The sequence below is a fragment of the Podarcis pityusensis genome, assembly GCF_964106645.2.
Source record: "Podarcis pityusensis genome assembly, chromosome: 14".
Classification (NCBI taxonomy): domain Eukaryota; kingdom Metazoa; phylum Chordata; class Lepidosauria; order Squamata; family Lacertidae; genus Podarcis; species Podarcis pityusensis.
The window spans coordinates 45,681,876-45,703,388 of record NC_138039.1 but is presented as its reverse complement, the minus strand read 5'-3'; the positions used below and the strand labels follow the sequence as shown (position 1 = coordinate 45,703,388).

Sequence of the window (21,513 nt, the reverse complement as noted above, 5' to 3'; positions counted from 1 at the left end):
AAGATGGAGGGCACAAGGAGAAGGGGACAACAGAGGATGAGATGGTTGGACAGTGTTCTTGAAGCTACCAGCATGAGTTTGACCAAACTGCGGGAGGCAGTGGAAGAAGGAGTGCCTGGCATGCTCTGGTCCATGGGGTCACAAAAAGTCGGACACAACTAAACAACTAAACAACAACAACAACAACAACAACATGGCAGGTGTGAGGAAAATGCCTCTAGGGCCAATGCAGTAAGTCCACGCAGCAGAGCAGAAATGCTATTGTGAATCTATTGCAATAAGTCCATGCACTTGAATGAGTTGTCACCTTCCTTCATAACTACTTAGGCCACATTCACACCATACATTTAAAGCACTACGATACCACTTTAAACAGTCATGTGCAACCCCCCCCCAAAAAAAAAATTCTGAGAGCTGCAGTTTGTTAAGCTTTCTGAGAGTTGCTAGGAGACCCCGGTTCCCCTCCCAGAGCTACAATTCCCAGAGTGGATTAACAATCAAGCTCTCTTCAAACAACTGTTAGTACTACCACTATGCGAGTAAACAGCCTTTCATGGGTTGCACATGAGTCTGAAGGGATGTTTATGCTCGCAAGGCTCGGCTCTGTAATTCATCATGGAAGCTGCATTGCAGTCCACTGTTGCAGCACACTGTCTCTGCCTTGCTCTTGCAATGACACTCTCCTGTCCGTCAGGGAGGAGCAACCACACTAAGGCTTCCCTTGCCAGTGTGATCGCCCAAACTTAGTAGTGCTGACCCTCTTCAATCGGGAGCTCAAGGGGGATAGGTGGGGAAGAGCAGGCTGTGGAAGAGGGCTGTGTAACAGACGCATAACTGATAGTTCTCAATTCAGAGGGGCAGGGGAAATGGATTTCCCTTCTTTTGTTCTGTTGGAGGAAAGGTGCGGATTTGGAGAGCTGGGGGCAAAACCTATGATACTTTTCCTTGCTTCTCCTGGGTTGACAGCTTCCATATTTCCTTAGCAAAGCTAGCACTAGACACGGGGGTGGGCTCTGTGTGTGTGTGTGTGTGTGTGTGTGTGTGTGTTTCTTGGTGCTGACAACAGGCCACCCACCCCAACAAGGGCTGAGTAGGACAGCTGGGAGCTGAGTTTGGCTCACATTCAAAAATAGCACCACTGAGCGGATGACTGGTGGTGTGGCTGGGTTGTGCCAGTGAAAGGCCCTTCCATGCCCAACCTGACTGAGTGCTGATACCATCTAGTCAGTAAGATGCAGAGAAACCTGGAGAATATCAAGCCCTGGTTGCTCTAAACAGGCTCTCTCATAAGCACTGGTCTTCAGCATCTATAACTCCTGTTACTGTACCACTACTGAGATACGTAGACAGTATTCTTAGTTTATTGCTGGTTTTAATTTTTTTAAAAAAAAATTATTGGAGTTTATAGAGAAAAATAAAAAAAAACATAATATCAAATATATTTTTTTATCCAGCATTAGTCTAACTAAGAGAAAAACATAGTGGGAAAGAAAATGAAAAAAGAGAGAGAGGTAAGGAGACAGAAAAATCTTAAAATAGAAAATAGAAAGTTAAGAAACTAAAGAACTTCCCATTCTTCATCTGTCTGCCATATATAAGCTTGGTTTAATTTTTATTAATGTTTTGATTGCTTTTACTAATAATCTTATTGCTTTATTCTATTCGTAAACTGATTTTAGGTTTTATACAATCAAGCAGTATACAATGGCACCTTGGTTCCTGAACAGATTAGTTTTTGAACATATCGGCTCCCAAACGCCGCACACCCGGAAGTAAGTGTTCTGGTTTGTGAATGTTTTTCGGAAGCCGAACGTCCGACACGGCTTCTGCTAAAGTGCAGGAAGCTCCTGCAGCCAATCGGAAGCCGCGCCTTGGTTTTCAAACGGTTCCAGGAGTTGAACGGACTCCTGGAACGGATTAAGTTCGAGAACCAAGGTACCACTGTATAAATTTTATGAAATAAAACAAATACATAAAGAAGGGGCTTTTGTTATCTGAAGGCAAGTACAGTATTATTTGCCGAAGGCAAATTTTGGGACAATATTTGACACTTCTATATTCCTTTGAGACAAAGGTTTCATCCACTCAACCGTCAATCGATTCATGGTGTTTTATTTAATCTCTTTGTTGTTCCATATGCTAATCAAAGTAGATAAATACGTCTTAAATGAAATTATGAATACGAAACCTTTGAGCTCATGGTACCATAATAAAGTTTAGCATACTTAATGGGTGAGGGGTGAGTGAGGTGGGAATAACAGGAACTTTAAAAAGAACCAGGCAGGTGTCAAACTAGTGGAGTACACTTTGACTTTTTACTAGGTCATCATCAAGAACCCGATGCAGAATAATGTGTGCAGGGGGTAGGGGGAGGTGGGGCCAGATAAAAAATGGTGGCCCAGGGATGTGACCAGATGCAAAAGGATAACTCAGTTTTGCTTTGTTTTGCACCAATTGCTGCATCTATGAGCCATCCACTGGGATGCTCTGCACATACAATTACAAATCTACATCTGGGTTACTGCAGACCTGGGATTCTAGCAGTGCATTTTGAAGAGAGAAAGAACAGATTTGTTGTTGCTGCTTGTTTTAGACTACTGGGAGTCAGAGAAACCATTAACAACACATTGCAAATGATCCAGCTGTCTGCTGGCTGATCCCAATCTACCCACCCTGGACCCAGAGTGTAGATGGCAGCAGGAAAACCCACTGGTCAAGACACTTCAGCTCAAAATGTGCAGCCGCCTGGCCCCAGGGCCCTTCCCCTTCCCCTTCCCCTTCCCCTTCCCAAGAGAAGCCAGGCTCCTGCTCTCAGGATGGCCAGCCCAGCTCTTGCTCACCTCCTCCCACTGATGGATATAGCGTATGAGCCTGGAAAGCCGCAGTAGCCGCAAGAGGCTAAGGATTTTGGTGAAGCGCACAATCCGCAGGGCTCGGGCCGTCTTGTAAACCTCCGAATCAATGCGCGTCTCCACGATCAGGAAAATGTAGTCCACTGGGATGGAGGAGATAAAATCCACCACGAACCAGCTCTTGAGGTACTTCATCTTAATCCTCTGCGGGTCAAGGATGATCTCCGTGTTGTCTTCCACCACAATCCCCGTGCGGAAATTGAGGACCAGGTCAATGAGGAAGAAGGTGTCCGAGACCACGTTGAAAACAATCCATGGGGTGGTGTTCTCGTCCTTGAAGAAGGTGATGCCCACCGGGATGATGATCAGGTTGCCAACCATCAGGAGCAGCATTGTCAAGTCCCAGTAAAACCTAGTCAGCAAGACAGAGAAATGGGAAATGAGAGAAGGACAGACCTGTGTTGCTTTCAGGCTTCAAGGAATCGGCTTCCTCCCCCTTTTGGCAGTAGATAAGCAGAACAAAGGGAAAGGTGTCTTCTTACCAGTTAGAAACTTTAATGATCACAGTGAGAAAACAAAGAATCCATTTCCTAGGAATGAAGGTGCTCCCAATTAAGGTTTCCACCCACTTCCTCCCTGGTCACCCACGTCACTACCGTGTCTCGTAACCTGATCTTGTAACCACTGGGCTTTCTGTGCTGCCACCTTATCTGCTCTTCTTGACCTTGGGCTGAGCAGATGAACACTTTCCAGAGACAGTGAGTCTGTTAACTCTCTCTCCCCCAGTGCTTCTCCTCCTAGCTGTACTTCCAAGTACTTCAAGTACTTCCCAGCCTTCTGAACTATGTTCCTCTGCAAACTACTGCTCCAAATCTATACTGTCCTCCTGATCCTGGGAAGATTCAGAATCCTGATCAGGAGCAGGGGGAGGGGGAGACAGTGCAGCCCTCCTCAGCACGGTCCCTGACAGTGGCCTAGTAGAGAAAGGGCTAAGTAGATTTCAGGCTTTGGGGATCAGCTTTGCTTTTCATTAGAACCCCCAAAGGTCCACAGACAGGAGAATAAGAACATAACAAGAGACCTGCTGGATCAGACCAAAAGGATAAGTTGCCCAGTAATCTGTCCTCATAGCAGGTCCCATCAGTGGTTGCTGGTGCCCATTTCAACTGGTAGGGGATAAGGCAGTGGGTGCAGCCAAAGCCCATGACAGGCAGAGCCAACTAATTCTGGTTTTAGCCCCATTCTCCTTCCTGATGAGGGCAGCACTGAAACTAAGGATGGAGGAAGTGCATAGGCAGTTCCACCCCCCCCCCCGACTGGTTGTAAGTAGGACAGCAGGCAGCTAGCAGCTGGTTGGAGGCAGACTAAAGTTCGCAGGGCAGTGCCCCATTTGCCCCAAGTGACCCAGTCTCCATGGGGTCCAGTCAAGAAAACCCTGTATCTCTTTCTCCAAAAGGGTAGGGGTGGAGCCCAGAAATACAATGGGGACTGCAACTATTGCTACCTGTCTTCATTCGGACAGCCATAGCTTTACAGTTTGCTAATCAAGTGGCATGGGACGCGGGTGGCGCTGTGGTCTAAACCACTGAGCCTCTTGGGCTTGCTGATCAGAAGGTTGGCGGTTCAAGTCCCTGTGATGGGGTGAGCTCCCGTTGCTTTGGCCCAGCTCCTGCCAACCTAGCAGTTCGAAAGCACACCAGTGCAAGTAGATAAATAGGTACCGCTCTGGTGTGAAGATAAACGGTGTTTCCATATGCTGCTCTGGTTTCGGTGTTCTATGGTGCCAGAAGTGGCTTAGTCATGTGGGCCACATGACCCGGACAACTGTCTGTGGACATACGCCGGCTCCCTCGGCCTGTAAAGCGAGATGAGGGCCACAACCCCAGAGTTATCCGTGACTGGACTTAATTGTCAGGGGTCCTTCACCTTTACCTTAATCGAGTGGCAAAGTTGAGTGAGGGTTTTTGTTTTTTGCTTACTAAAAAGGTATAAACTTCCTGTACTTTATACAAGACTATAGCCAGAGCTATTCCTCCACAGATGTACACCAGGTGTGGGGAACCTTTGGCCCTCCAGATATAGCTGAACTACAACTCCCATCATCCCTGGCCACTGGCCATGCTTGCCGGGGCTGATGGAGGACATTGTGCAACAACATCTGGAAGGCCACACCTGATGTACACAGACCGGAACTTCTAGAAATTGCATTTCAGAGTGCTTGGCATGCTTAACACATTACCAAATTGACAGCGAACTGCAATTTATTTCCCATGCTTAGTTTTCTCAAGGAAAACATGTTAGATCAATGGAAATGCACTTAAATTATTAGTTGCTTAGGGAGCCTATAATACACACACATTACTTTCAGTTAATCCCCTATAGCTACTCCATCTTCCAACTTATTTAAAATAGATGATGGGATTTGTAATAAGTATAGCTTTCAAGAGACTGCAGGTCAGCCGCCAACCAGCCGCCGCCGCCGTGACATGTAAAAACTCAGAAGGCAACAATATCCTAGGAAAGAGCTTCTCAAAGAAGATTCACGTACCACCAGGGATTTCACCAATATTTGCCCTATGCTTTGACATGAAGCTAATCTTCTTTAGACGCCCAGCATGTTACAGGAAGGGTGCAAATTGCATTTTCTCCCACAACCCCCTCATAATACTGAACTTGGGGCCATACAATGAAGCTGAATGCTGGAAGATTCAGGACAGACCAAAGGAAGGAGTTCTTCACACAATGGCACTGAAGTATGGAATTTGCTCCCACAAGAGGGACTGATGGACATCCACTTGGACGGCTTTAAAAGACAAATTTGTGAGAAGCTAACGATGGCTTGCAAGCCACAATCACTGTGTTCTGCTTCCATTGTTGGAGGCAATCTACTTCTGAATGCCAGTTGCTTTAAATCCCAAACGCGGAGAAGGCAGTTGTGCTCAGTTTCTTATTTGGGGCTTCCCATGGGCATCTGGTTGGCTGGCTAGGATGATGGATTCAGATGGACCACTGGCCTGGATCCAGCAGGCCTTTTCTGATGTTCTTATTATAGCATGTCCCTTGTGAACAATCAGTTGACCACCGACAGCACTTGGTAGCTTCTATTAAATACTTCCCCCAATAGTCCTCATGACAAGAGGGATGGCCTCTTAAAAACAGACTATCTATAGACATGACACTTTTTATTGACCCAAACTGATGCCACCACAAGCTTTAAGAGCCTTTCCTATCCTTCCCCTATTAACCAAAGTGAAAGCTTTGTGTGAAACTTGGCTTTGTCTCAAAGAATGGTCTGGGTTACAGCTTGCTGTTTGCCTGAAGTGAGGTACAGCATGAACACAACATGCTAAGTCAAACCATGGTTTGGTTCACAGCAGCAAAGCAGGAAGGCCAAGAGAGGAGCTCAGCAGCTGTGGTCCCCTCTCAGGAACCTGTGTGTTTGCACTAAGCCACATTTTCACTAAAAGCATTGTGACAACCTCTGCTTTCATCTAAAAGAAGCAGCAGCAAGTCTGTTGCCCTCATACAGATGTAGAAATAGATATGATAAAATCTCAGAAGTGTGTGTGAATAAGATCTCCAGAGTTCAGGTGCTGGAACTTTGGTTCTGACTCCCACTGGTCACAACTTGGCTTTGACCATGGATGCAGCAAGATGGAAGATATTACCAAAACAGTTGTGGTTGAGGTTTGGGGTTGTTGAGGTTTAGGGTGTTATTCTTTTACAAGGCATTCTATTAAATTCTGACCTAAACACACTGATCAGTCTATTCCCAGTAAATCTTTTTTTGCTGTTTGTTGGTAGAGCAAGTGCCTTCTTAAATCTATATTTATCACCAGGCATTCCCAAAAAAGAAAGACGTACAAGTCATTATCCTGCTAACTGAAATATCAGGAATCTCTAGAGAGCTAGTTTGCTCAGCACACTCGTTCAGAAACTCCATTGCCCTAAATTTGAAATGTTACATGCCTATTTTTAATTTTTTTAAAAGAAAACCCTGGCTTACTTTGCTCTCCATTTTTTGTCATCATCAACAACACTGGCCAAAAGAGCAGAGAGCTGGTGGGGAGCCTAAAATGCTACAGATTATTTATTTCTTTAATATATTTACAGGCCACCTTTCTGCCATAATGGCTAGCAAAGTGCTCTTGTGTGTGTGTGTGTGTGTGTGTGTGTGTACACACAACACAAGTTTTATTCATCACGACAAATCCCTCTCATTGAGAACACATTTTTCCTTCCTTTTCTTTCACTTTTTTCTTTTATTCTTCAGTTCTGTATTTTGTACCCTTATAAATTCATATACAGTGGTACCTCGGGTTACAGACGCTTCAGATTACAGACACTTCAGGTTACAGACTCCGCTAACCCAGAAATATTACTTCGGGTTAAGAACTTTGCTTCAGGATGAGAACAGAAATCATGCAGCGGCGGCACGGCAGCAGTGGGAGGCCCCATTAGCTAAAGTGATGCTTCAGGTTAAGAACAGTTTCAAGTTAAGAATGGACCTCCGGAACGAATTAAATTTGTAACCAGAGGTACCACTGTATATATAAATATGGAAGCTTCCTTTGTTCCTATGAATGACTGGGTTGGAACTCACAAAAAAATGAGAAGAATTGTGCCTGTCCATTTAGCCTCATTTTCCTGGTTCTACAAATGCTAAAAACATAACTCTTTTTAAATAAATTGAAAACAGGGGATCTGGAAACGATAGGTTCTATCCTGTGCCAGTCCTACTCAGAGCAGACACATTAAAATTAATGACCTTAAGTCACACCCATTAATTTAAATGGGCCTACTTTGAGCAGGGCTGGCACTGGATACAATCCAATGATTTATCAGGAGGCAAATCCCTCCTTCTGTGAATGTCCGGGCAAGGTATCCTTTTTGTAGGCTTTCTGGAGGCATCTGATCAGCTTCTGTGGAAAACCGGATACCAGACAAGATGGACCTTTCCTTTTGCTCACACCCAGCAGGGCTCTAGGTGTGTTTCTTAAATCGCTGACACAAGGAAGGGCTTAATAGAGACTGTGTACTGCAATACATCAAGCTGGAGACTTATGCCCTGGAAAGATACAGTCAGCTCCTTGGCCTTCAGAGATCTGCACCACCACAGGGGCAAGGAAAAAGGCTTCTGGCATAGCCAGAGCCCAGCAGAATAGTCATTGCCTCTGTGTGCCTTTCCCCCACGCCTCCAATGAATGCCTCTAGATGGAAGAAGAGCCCCTTGCTTCTGTTGCCAAGTCTGGAGCGAACATTACCAAAAGAAAAAGAAAACACACACACACAAGAGCCGAAGGCTAAACTCTCTTTCACCCCATGATGTCACAGCTTCTTGTACAACAGACAAATCTTTATTCTTCACCTCTCTGCCTAACCCTGGAGCCATTCTGTGTGTTTAATAAAAGTGGATATGCTGTAGCTCTGAGCATGCATTTCTGCATGAACCTAATGCGCCAGGGGAGCCGGGTCTGTCATGAGCCCCATGGAGATGTCATGGAAGGGATGGTCAGATCCTGAGGAGGAATGAGAAGAGCTCATGGAATTGGAGCTGGATGACCCTGGGGAGGAACCTAGTGGGATGGGGGAGACAGAGCTGGATCCAGAACCACACCCAGAACTGCAAACCTGCTCCTTCAGGGGGAACATGATCCCACCAAGGGGCCAATACCTCAGGCATGAGAGCTGCTTGCTCAAAGTGCTTCTATCTTGCCAGGATTCAAGCACAGCTTGTTTTTCCTCATCCATCTCACCACTGGGTCCAAACAATGGCCCAGGGACTGCCTGACCTCTCCTGGTTCAGACATTATGGAGAAGAACATCTTCAGCATGCGGATGGCAGCTTGCTCCAAAATCCCTAATGACCACTCCCAAAGGCTTCCTATAGATGTTAAGTATCACTGGTGATAAAGATAGTGCCTTGCAGCACCCCATCAAGAGGCCAAAAGGCACTGTTCCAATGCTATTCTCTGGACTCCATCTTGAAGGTAGGATTGGAACCACTGTAAATACCCCAATTCCCATTCCCTGGAGCCAGTCCAGGAGGATACCATGGCCAATGGCATCACAAGCCAGAGACTGATTAAGGAGCAGGTAATATGCACAATGGGACATGGGTGGCGCTGTGGGTTAAACCACAGAGCCTAGGGCTTGCCAATCCGAAGGTCGGCGGTTCGAATCCCCGCAACGGGGTGAGCTCTCGTTGCTTGGTCCCTGCTCCTGCCAACCTAGCAGTTTGACATACTCTCAAGTGCAAGTAGATAAATAGGTACCACTCCAGCCGCAAGGTAAACGGCGTTTCCGTGTGCTGCTCTGGTTCGCCAGAAGTGGCTTAGTCATGCTGGCCACATGACCCGGCTCCCTTGGCCAGTAAAGTGAGATGTGCGCCGAAACCCCAGAGTCAGCCATGACTGGACCTAATGGTCAGGGGTCTCTTTACCTTTAATATGCACAATATGTACTGTCTTCCCCTGCCTCTCATTCAGGATGAATCCCCAACAAACCAAGCATCTCTTCAACCAGGCTCTCACCTGGGTGAGAGTCACAGGCCTATCTCCCAAAGTGCCTGGCCTACAATTCTATATTCTGACAGTGAGGGCTCCCCTGCCCCATGACTCCCCAAAGGGGCAACCCCCCTGGGGGATAACCCCACTGCTGCAGACAGGGTCCTTTGCTATCGTCAGGAGGTCCTAGACCACACAAACATCACAGCTCTATCCACTCAGCCAGAAGTCACCTCTGTCTCCCAGGGAACTCGGATGATGGTAGCCCTGTGAGGAAAATGGAACTGGTAGCTCCATCTCAGATTATCAGTATTTGTAGTAATGCACTCCCTCATTAAGGGACGCGGGTGGCACTGTGGTCTAAACCACAGAGCCTGGGGCTTGCCGATCAGAAGGTCGGCGGTTCGAATCCCCGCGACGGGGTGAGCTCCCATTGCTCGGTCCCAGCTCCTGCCCACCTAGCAGTTTGAAAGCACGTCAAAGTACAAGTAGGTAAATAGGTACCACTCCAGTGGGAAGGTAAACAGCGTTTCCGTGCTCTGTTCTGGTTCGCCAGAAGCGGCTTCGTCATGCTCCCTTGGCCAGTAAAGTGAGATGAGAGCCGCAACTCCAGAGTCATCCGCGACTGGACCTAATGGTCTGGGGTCCCTTTACCTTTACCTTACTCCCTCATTAGTATTTGTAGTAAGGATTCAAGTCTTATCAAATGCATCTGGGTTTCTTGTTTATCTGAACAGTGCCCCTCCTTTTTTTGTGGATGGCAAGACAGCCTTGGAAACAACACAATTGTGCTCTTTGAAATGCAAGGCAAACACATTTCCAAAAAAAACAAGAGAAAGGGCAAAATTGTGATTCGGTGTCGCTGCCCACACCAATGCGAGCGTAGGTGGCACTCAGTCTTGGTAACTGTTCCCAAAACATTCCAAAATGGGGACACTGAAGGAGAATGCTATCAGAAGTCACCAGCTGAAGTCCTTGTAAACAGGCCACCCAAAACATATGGAAATGTATGGGCAGATTCTTCCAAAAACTTAAAAACTAGGCTTATCTCAGCAGGACGTGCCACGGTGAGGGGAACAGGGGCTCCTAGCAACTGTCCTGGCCCTTACATTTCCCAAGTTTCTTTGGTGGCAAGCCATGACTGTTTATAAAGTGGCACTGAACACATTACTGAAATGTATTGTGCAGATGAAGCCTAAGTGATGATGCAACAAGTCTTGCTACAGAAAGTAAACACGGCTCCTACAACTGTAAAACTTGCACAGGTTTTCGCAGCTAGCCTTTTCAAGTTCTTTGAAGATGTCGGGAAGAATAAGGACAAGGTGAATTCCATAGACCGGAGCTGAAGAACCTCTTGGACTCTCTACCAGTGTTTCTTAAACTTGTGTCCCCAACTGTTGTTGGACTACAACTCCCTTCATCCCTAACTATCAGGACCAGTGGCCAGGGATGATGGGAGTTGTTGTCCAACAGTAGCCGGGGACTCAGCTTTGAGAAACACTGTGGGCCTAACCAGCCCACAAGACTCTCCCCAGTCACACTTCATACTGCCTCTGCTTCATAACCTTCTTGACTGTTTGGCTGGAATGCAACCTGGGCCTTTGATGATGTCTCTTGCTTGCCATGATAGAGAGATATGCATGTGGGGAGTGTGTGTGGATGCCTCTGACCTTTGTGTGGCTGGACTGTACCTTACTGAGAAAAAAGAAGAGTCACATCCATTGCTCCAACTATTACACCTTCAGCCTTCTGGACATTGCATCTGTGCACACTAGTCATCAGCATATGGTCCCTGGGAGTATGGCAACAAGGAAATCTGGCCCTTGAGATGAAAAAGGTTTCCCAACCCTGTGGTTGTATCTAAATTCTACCGTGAGTAGACCCACTGAAATTAATTTACCTACTCTGAGTATGACTTTCCTTTTGGGAATTATAGGGACAAAACTACCCAGACATTTATGCGACTCCAGTGACAAGAATGTTACTTGCCCCAAAATGGAAAGAAGTCGTCCCAGCAAAAGAAGAATGGATACAAAAACTAATGGAATATGCAGAAATGGCGAAACTTACTGGAAAAATAAGAAATCAAGATAACAAACATTTTATAAAAGAATGGAAATGGTTTATTGGATATTTACAAATAAACTGTAAACAGATAAGAATATTGGCAGGATTATGGTAGTAACCGGAAGTCTTATAAGAGTATATATTTAAAGTAGATGAATAAGTGAGTAAATTAAGTTCACTTGGAATATGCAGAAAATATTAAAAAAAAATTAAGGAACTGCAGAAAGAGGGGGAAGGAAGTCGAGTTTTGAAATGTTAAAATGATTGTAAAATTATTGAAATGTATAAAACTGAAAATCATAAAATGAGTATGACTATTACTGCAAACACTCCATTGTATAAAGGTAAAGGTAAAGGGACCCCTGACCATTAGGTCCAGTTGTGACTGACTCTGGGGTTGCGGCGCTCATCTCGCTTTATTGGCCGAGGGAGCCAACATACAGCTACCGGGTCATGTGGCCAGCATGACTAAGCCGCTTCTGGTGAACCAGAGCAGCACACGGAAACGCCGTTTACCTTCCCGCCGGAGCGGTACCTATTTATCTACTTGCACTTTGACATGCTTTCGAACTGCAAGGTTGGCAGGAGCAGGGACTGAGCAGCGGGAGCTTACCCCGTCGCGGGGATTTGAACCACCGACCTTCTGATCGGCAAGCCCTAGGCTCTGTGGTTTAACCCACAGCGCCACCCACGTCCCCGCTCCGTTGTATACCTGGACTTAAAAAAGCACACTAACCTATGATAGCATTCAGGTGCAAGACAAACACTTCCTCATTCCAACAGGCATTCTAAGGCAGTTTTATGGTACCTTTTTATTGTACTCTGTATGGTTTATTTTTTATGTACATCACTCACAAACGCTAATGATTAAGTGGCATAAAAATGCATAAAATAAAGCACCGTCTCTCGAGACAGACAGATGCCAACTAAACACACATATATACAAAGTAAAGTAAAAAGGTAAACATACCAACTGGGAGGACAGGAGCTTTAGAAATTGGATAATCTCATGAATGGAACCAGTGCCTACTGAATGTAGTGCAACTTGCCTTCACTGCCAATTTAAAGAATGCCACATGCAAGCCATGGCTGAAAAGGATCAACTGAGAGCACACTCTAAGCCATGTGCTGCCAGGCCCTGTTTAAATGTGGAATGCCAGCCACACTGCTTTCAGAAGGAATTGGGTCCACATCGGATGTCATATGACATCAGGTGATTGACAGGCGGGCAAACACATGTGGCCCACGGAGGTTTGGTCACTTTTGGATCCAGGCCATGAACCACAGTTGGGAGAGAAATTGCTGCTTCCTTACATCTCTATTTGGAGAGCTGCTCAGAGTATGCAATTCTGGGATGGTTTAAAGTGAGCTTCTTATTATGTCCCTAATAACACAAAGATCTTGTCGCTTGGTACAGACATCTTTTCCCCCCTTTTCAATTTGTTTTTTTCTGGCTCATATTTATGAGACAGAAACTGGATGGGTAATTATATATAACAGCTTGACACGGTATGGTGAATAAGCAAATGCTAGGATTAACATTCTGAGCAAAAACAGACATTCTAATTATTGATAATGTTAATTTCTAATGGAATACAGTTCGGAATAGAGAGAAGGTGATTGGGTGATGCACAGATTGCTCCAAATGTTCCCAATTCAGGTTGCCACAGAGGGACCAGTCAGCTTCCGCCCACAGATGCACTGTTTCAGCTGTAGTTGTGTTCTAACTAGATTGGGATATTGTCTTTTGATAAGACCTTTAGTGCAGCCCTGCCTTCCCCACCTCATATCCTTCAGATGTTTCAGACTACAGTCCCCACCTTCCTTGATCACGGGCCCTGCTGGCTGAGGCTGCTGGGAGTTGTAGTCCAACGACACTGAGAGGGCGCCAGTTCAGGAAGGCTAGTGCATCCAAACAGCCCTGTGAGTAGGTTTAGTGACAATCGCGGGACGTTCCTGGAGAGCACATGTAGCCATTGCACCCTGTGGAAGCTAAGCAGAACCAGGTCTGTCCACTGCCTTGAGTTCCATGATGGATGAATGTTTGGTTATAAATATACCAAATAAGCAAGACAAAATAAACGACTCACAGCTTTAGATTTGCTTAACAGTTTTTACAAACAAACAAACCACCCTGATACGGAAGGGCAACGCCGTTTGACAAGTACATTTAATTCACTGAACTGCACTTTGTGCTTCTCAACATCCCACACGTTCCAAGGCTGCCGATTACTAATAGATTCACCCCCGATGTTTTGTCTGATTGTTCAGAGCAGACTCATTCACATCACACATAGCAAATATGCACCCACGGGCAAGGAATGCTGAGACACAAAACAGAACAGCTGCCAATTACATAGCTGTGGCACAGCACAACTGGCATTGGATCAGCACACATTTTTCATTTCTCCTTCTCTGCCTTCAGCGGACAGAACTGAGGTCTGTGCACAGGTCTCCAGTCACGACAGGGGATGCAAAGGAAAATCCTTCCTAGCCTGGGAAGCAGGAGCAGTCAGCCATAGAAGGATCAATCAAGTTGCTAATTCCACGTTAAGGATCATTAGGAAAGGGGTGGAAAATGAAACCGCCTTTATAGAAATCTATGGCGCTCATGGAATACCGGGGGACATTTCTAGCCACTGTACATCAAGAAAAGTGCTGGAGAGCTGAACAACATGTAGAAAAGGGCAAAACGACCAGGGGACTCCTGGAAAATGATCAGGGGACTCCTGTACAAAGAGAGATTACAGCGTTGGAGAAATTTCATTTAGAAAAATAGTATGGGGGGGCACATGAAATTATGTATAGGGAGGAAGTCAGCAGTAAATCTCACCGAGCAAGTTAGGGTTAACTCTTTAATAGCAAAAACACGATCTGCACAAGAGTATCAGGCCTAATGAACACAGAAACTCATCTTCAGCAGGTCTTGCTCCCATGAAGCAGTTGATGAGACTGAAGGTCCCTGCCTCCCCATAGCTGTCTGAGTCCCCACCTCTCCAGTGTTTCTCCCAAGCAATCTGAGACTGTGTCTGTGTGAAGCTAACTTCTCCTCTGCCTTCTTAATGCCTCTCCTGGTTCTGGGAAGCTCCTTGCAGTAGGAAGGGGAGACACCTGTGCCTCTTCACCAACCGGACTCATTTCTGCCTCTTGGCTTCCCTCCTCTGCTGCTTCTGATTCTGTACTTCTCTCTGCCACAGACTCCCCCTGCTCACTAAACCCTGTTACCTCTTCAGCTTCCAACACCTCCTCTTCCCAGTCTTCTCTCCCACTCATCATCCTCCCACCACCAATCCCCTGGCTCTGAGCCTTCTTCTCTTGGTGGTTCCTCAGCTGGTTACTCCCATCATTCCTCTGCGTCCAACCAGTCCATGACGAAGTTTGAAGTAGGTGGAGAGAAGTGTTTCCCCCTCTCTCATACTAGAGTGTGGGGTCCCTGGAGGAAGCTGATTCCTCCATAAAGGGAAACATAGGGAGCTGCCTTATGCTAAATGAGACCATTGGCCCATTTAGCTCAGTATTCTCTACACTGAGCTCCCCAGGGTTTCTCTTCCAGCCTCCCTGGAGATGCCAGGGATTGAACTTGGGACCTTCTGCATACAAAGCAGATGCGCTACCACTGAGTACAAACAAGAGGTAGTGCTTCACACAAGCTAATGGTGATGGCCCACCAGCTGAGATGGCTTTTAAAGGGAACTAGACAGCTTGATTGTATCAATGGCTATACGCTATCTCTGAGATCAGAGGCAGAAGGATCTGGCCTTCATGGGAAAGAGGGTGCTGGACTGGATCAAGACCTTTGATCTGATATGGCAAGGCTCATCTTAAGCACCCATCAATATAGGCTTTTTGTCAGAAATCAAGGCATACTTGGTAAGGCTTTCCCACATTTATTGTTGGAAATGCCATAAGCTATATATTTTCCCCTCCTGGAAAATGTATTTCTGTTTGATCTGCCTTGCACCTTCCCTTGAGTGTCTTTGCCTAGCTGGAATATCTCCTTGAACTCTGATAATGCATTTTGCTTGATAGGATGAAGAATAGAGAGCGGTGTGTGGAAATTGGCTGCTGTACAAATTTAACATCTACATTTGTTGCTCTGACCACTTTTGCCTCTTCCCCTCCAACCACCGGCATGTGGCCCCCAGAAGATCGCCCAGAAGAACATAAGGCCCTCCAGCTGGAAAAGATCCCCCAACTCTGTACTAGCTAATATTGCAGTAGGATTCTAACCTTTCAATGTGGCAAATTCAAGAGTTTGTATTGAAAAAGCAAGAAGGAGAGAACCAACTCAAGTAACAATTTCTGTGCAATATTGTAACTTTCTACAATCACACAACCGTGGGATTCACAGTAAATTAGGTCACAAACTCGTTGCTACCACTCTGTCAGATTTTCCTTATTTAATTAGAGACATGAGGGGATTTTTATTGGGAGCGCAGCGTGCAGGGAGAAGACAAAGGACCATCTCCTCCCCTGCTATGATGTCAATGAAAATTGTCCATGCTGCAGTTAAGCTAATGAGGGATGGAAAACACCTCCCATTTTTCCTAATCCCAACTGCAGCATGGAGGGGGGAGGACTTCAGAAAGCAGGGGGTCATAATGATGCAAGCTCCACCCATCCACCCACATGCTCAGAAACTGCCATGCATTGATCTCTGGAGAGTCACCCCGATAACAGAAGGCAGATCACAGCTGCTAACCTTGGGCCAGTGGAATGAATTCAGCTAGCTGAGAAGACAGCTTGCTTCGCTCTTGGCCAACACAAGAGTCATCAGGCAGGACAACTCTATACCAACCCTCTACTTGGTTGCCTACTGAAGTGGGGGTAGGGATTGGGCTTTGAGGAGCCATGTTTGTGGTGCTTGTCGCCCTACGTAACTATCCTTTTGGCACCAAGAAGGAGATGAACAAATGGATGATGAAAGGGTGATTTGAACTGTGAAGGCAGAAGTCCTTTTTCATATAACTTCAACACCCAAAATCCATACACACACACACCAGCCAACACATACATACATAGGAATCTGCCTTATATTGAGTCAGACCAACTGACCACTTAGCTTAGTGTTACATACACTGCCTGGCAGTGATTCTGGACAGTTTCCAGGAGGGCTCTCTCCCAGTCCTAGCTGGAGACACCTGGGATTGAACCTGGAACCTTCTGCATGCAATCCAGATGTTCTACCACTTGGCTATGGTTCTTTGGATTAATTCCAGGAGTGAAGAAACACCTTTCTCTTCACCACCGAAAGGTTCATTGGGGGAGAGAAACATTATTTATCCATTGACCTTACCTTGTTATTGTTAATCAGGTAAGAGAGGCAAACATCATTCCCATTTTACAGATGGAAAGCCAAGGAGAAAAAGAGAGAGAGAGAGCACTTGCTATGGGTCTAACGGAGTCTAAGGCCAAATCAGAATTTGAATGGAGAACTCTTTAGCTTAAATTGCAAGCTACTAGCTTCTGGTTTTAAATGCAATATACAGATCTCAAGAGAGGAAAGGCAGGCTACATCTGGCTCTCTTCCCCCCTGTCTAGGTCTGATTGTTCATATCACACACTTATTAATGGCTTATCTGAGCTAACAAAACAAAAATGTAATCATGCCAAGCCAGAGGGGAACACACGGCTTTGTTTGTCAAAGCTGGCACTGGCAAAAATATATCTCTTTATTAGCATAAGGACTCATAAGCAGCTTCTTTAGAAATCATCAAGCACCAGGGAGAGACATGTGTTTTGCCATTTGGAAGCTGAAGGCAGATGAAAACAAATCAGACCATCTATGCTGATGGAAGTTATTGTTGTTATTTTTCTCTCTCTCAAATCTGAAACGGAGGAAAAAATTGGAGGTTTGCCTACCATTATGAGGCGGGCTTTACAATCTCTTGAATTTCATTTCCAAGCCCCAAAGGATTAGATGACATCTAACAGAAGATGCCAAATCATGGAGCATTTGCGAGCTGATTTAAATAAAAAGGCTTCTTCTAAAACTACTCTTACACCTCATTGTTCAAGGTGTAGTCCAGGTCCTCATTGCATCAAGAAGCACCTCCTTCTGTAGGAGACACAAGCATCTCTCCATCTGTTCATTGGGGGCCCCCTCCATTAGATCAGGGATGGAGAGACGTTGTTCAGTTTGAGGGCAAGGTTCTCTCGTGGACCACAGTCCAGTGGTGGGTAGGACCAGAGGCTATGGACCTGACTCTTCCTTTTGAATAGCAAGCTATATTTCAACCACAGGGAAGTCCGAGGGTTTTACATACATATCCTCCAAGCAGGCAGTGGGCCTCATCAGATTTCAAGGACACATGCCAGTCAGGCAAAAGAACCTGAGGGTTGTGTGCAGCAGGGTTCATGATGCTCAGGAGAGTCTCAGTGGCAGGACAAAATATCCCGGAGGGTTGCATTTGGCCTGAGGTTCTTCACAATTGCTCCACAGGGAAGCTACAAGCCACGGTGGCTATGTTCTGCCTCTGCTATCAGAATCAGCATGCTTCTGAACGCCAGCTGCTAGGAATCACAAGTGGGCAGAGTGCTGTTGTGCTCAGGTCCTGTTTGGGGTTTCCCAGAGGCATTTTGCTGACCACTGCGAGAGCAGGATGCTGGATGACATGGGGGGGAGGTAAAGGTGAAGGATCCCTGGATGGTTAAGTCCAGTCAAAGGTGACTATGGGGTTGCAGCATTCATCTCACTTCAGGCCAAGGGAGCCAGCATTTGTCCACAGACAGCTTTCCGGGTGATGTGGCTAGCAGGACTAAACCGCTTCTGGTGCAACGGGAAACCAGAGCACATGGAAATGCTGTTTACCTTCCCACCACAGTGGTACCTATTTATCTACTTGCACTGGCATGCTTTCGAACTGCTAGGTTGACAGGAGCTGGGACTGAGCAACGGGAGCTCACTTCGTCGCGGGGATTTGAACCACCGACCTTCTGATCGACAAGCCCAAGAAGCTCAGTGGTTTAGACCATAGTGCCACCTGCATCCCTACGAGATGGAACTGTGACCTGATGGAGCAGGCTCTTCTTGTGTTTAAAGACCTGTTTGTGTGGTTCTGTCTTACCTTGTTTTTATCCTACTTGGCTTTGACACTATTCCATTGTTTCATTGGCTATTTCCCACCTTTTAAAAATGCAGGTTGTAATTCCTAAATGACATTGTTTTAACTGATATTGCTTCAGCTGCCTGTTATTATCATTATTATTGCAAAGTGCTTAGAGAAACATGATTTAAGAGTCGTATGCAAGCATTGTACATAAACAATACAAACAAAATGAGGTATAGCATTCCTAGAAATGTACAGCTTCAGAACTTAGGTGACAAACTATCTGCATGGTGTTGCTCTGGCTTTTCCTTGCACCTAGAAAACTAGCAAGTGAGGGCTGTGACTAAGATAAAGCCCTTAGTTCAATTTGCAGCTTGAAATAAAGTCCAGACATTATTCCTATATCCATAGTCACACCTTGTATGGAAAGCTACCAAGACTGCCAGTTTCAGAATGACAGATTGTGCTATATTGCTTCTGACTGACACATATATTGTTTTTATTTGAAATATAATAACATATCTTGCCTTCCCAAACATTTGGTCCATAATCAGCTTGAACTTCCCCTTCCCCTTCCCCAAGACATCCAGCCCTTTTTCATCAAAGTGTGGTTCCAATTCCAAATGTCTTTCCACCCACCCAGAGACATGTGCCCTGCTTCTGATTCCACATTTATTATCTTCTGCTGAGAGGGTAAATATTCCTACAGGCAGATCCTGAATAATGACATTTCACTCTTGCCCACTTACTCCCTGAGACTCAAGGAAAACTCGACTGCTTAATTTGAAATGTGACAGACACTTTTCAATTGTCTCTGCCTCGCATGTGCCTAAATCCAGGGCAGCCCTATAGGGAAACACGGTGCACCATCCGCTGCCACAGGAAGGTATGGTGGGACCCTCTGCCACCACGGGGAGGTGTAGCAAGGCCCTCTGCCACTCCAGATATATATCATGATATTTAGCTGGTGATATTTCATGATGTTGAAGACCAGATATTGCCTAGGCCTACTCTATAAGGCCCTCAGGCCACACACTCACTTGAGCAAAACTCCTTACTAGTTCTGCCTTGCACCCTCCTTGAATGTTGTTGCCTGGGTGGAAAGTGTCCTTGTGTCTCTGAGGATTCTTCTTGCTTGTCCAGATAGAAGCTAGAAAAGGATCTGTGAGTGCAAGGAATGCAGCCTAATCAGTCTGAAAAAGTTCTTTACCCATGCTCTCTTTGAATGGTTGTTCCATCTGCACTATAAATTGTCATATCACTTTGAACAGTCATGGCTTCCCCCAAAGAATGCTGCAAAGTAGAGTTTGTTATGGCTGCTGAGAGTTGTTAGGAGACCCCGATTCCCCAATTCCACAGTTCTCAGAGCTCCCTGGGAAGAGGAATTGATTGCTAACCACTCCAGGGACGTTGGAAATTGAACCTGAGACCTTCTGAATGTGAAGCATATGCTCTGCCACTGACCTATGGACCTTCTCAAATCACACCACACACTGCAGCAGTTTCTAAATCTGACCACAGGACTGCACTCTATTGATTTAACGATGATTCAGCCTTTGGCGGCTTAAAAAAAGAGATGCATTTACTATGTGATAATGAGCACTCAATGACTTCATACACACTGGTTTCAGTATGGTCCAGGAGGCTGTATATTTTAGTTAACTGTCTTGAATTATTGACTTGACAGAAGTGCATTGTTCTGATCGAAAAGGATTAGGTTCCATTAATCTTAAAATGAGGCAAACCAGCCCATCATTTTTGTTAAAGGATGCAAACATGGCCCATAGATTAATATCTTCACCAAGGAGGAGAGTAAGGTCCAAATGTTGTAGATCATCTGCAACAGCGGGGTGGGGGTGCAGGTGAAATCTGTGGGCATTTCAGAAGAGCATGAATACTCAAGCAACTCATGCGAGGCTGTAAGAAGAACATAGCATGAGCAAGACCTCCCTTGTCATGTTCCAGGTAAGGCAGAAGTCTAGCGAGAGCTGATCTGCCAAAATACCAGAGCAGCTAAGTTTCACCTGGCAGACAGACAAGCAGATGGTGCCTGGATAGCTTCATGTACCAAACCAAGGTGATCAGCAGTTCAAACTGCAGGGCAGCAGGTACCGATATCACCACCAAGGGCTGCAGGACCTTGGACAGCTCCAAAAGCAGCGCCTGGAAAGAGTGACAAGCTCAAGCACTTTCTCCCCTTCTTGCTGGCCTGAGTCGACAGAGGCTTTGTGGTTTGTTAAACAAGTTTTCCAATGTAAAACCAGGAAGCTGTGGTTTATGTGATCCACCCAAATAGGGCTTGCAAACTATGGTGCAATATCAGCACCCTTTCCTCAAGATGTCTGACTTGGCCACAGTGACATATGCCTTTGTTACATCCCGTTTGGATTACTGAAACATGTTCTACATGGAGCTGCCCTTTGAAAGTGCTCAGAAACTCCAGCTGGTTCAAGGAGCTGCAGCCAGACTGTTGACTGGGGCTGGTTATAGGGAGCAAATGACTCCCTTGCTACAAGAGCTCCACTGACTACCAAGCTGTTTCTGGGCAGAATTCAAAGTGCTGGTTATTACCTATACAGTGGTACCTTGGGTTACAGATGCTTCAGGTTACAGAAACTTCAGGTTACAGACTCTGCTAACACAGAAATAGTACCTCGGGTTAAGAACTTTGCTTCAGGATGAGAACAGAAATCGCACTGCGGCAGCTGGAGGCCCCATTAGCTAAAGTGGTACCTTGGATGGCACATTAGCCATCCCTGTGTTAAGTGGTGCATGGCCTAGGTCCCAAGGCTCAGCATAAGAAGCAGCTGTCTGCTCTGATGGGCTCCCAGTCTTACAAGAATCTGTTTCTGCCCCTGCTACAAAGGAAGGACTGCAGTTCAACGGCAGAACATCTGCTTTCCATGCAAAAGGGCCCCGCTTGGCATCTCCAGGGCATTAGTCCATGGTATTTCCTGGAATCCTGAAGACCCATCCCCAGTCAATGTAGGCAATTATGAATTAGATGGACCATCTGACTCTGCGTAAGGCAGCTTTGCA

The 21,513-nt window shown here is 45.9% G+C and overlaps 1 protein-coding gene across 2 annotated transcripts in view; it reads right to left on the bottom strand.

The window, feature by feature from the left end:
• HCN4 (hyperpolarization activated cyclic nucleotide gated potassium channel 4) overlaps window positions 1-21,513 on the bottom strand; it is a 114,078-nt gene that overhangs the window by 71,285 nt on the left and 21,280 nt on the right. For both annotated transcript variants that reach the window (XM_080980286.1, XM_080980285.1), the window contains exon 2: window positions 2,841-3,264. In XM_080980286.1, coding sequence (XP_080836412.1) covers window positions 2,841-3,264 — 424 coding nt within the window. The remainder of the gene's footprint in view (window positions 1-2,840; window positions 3,265-21,513) is intronic.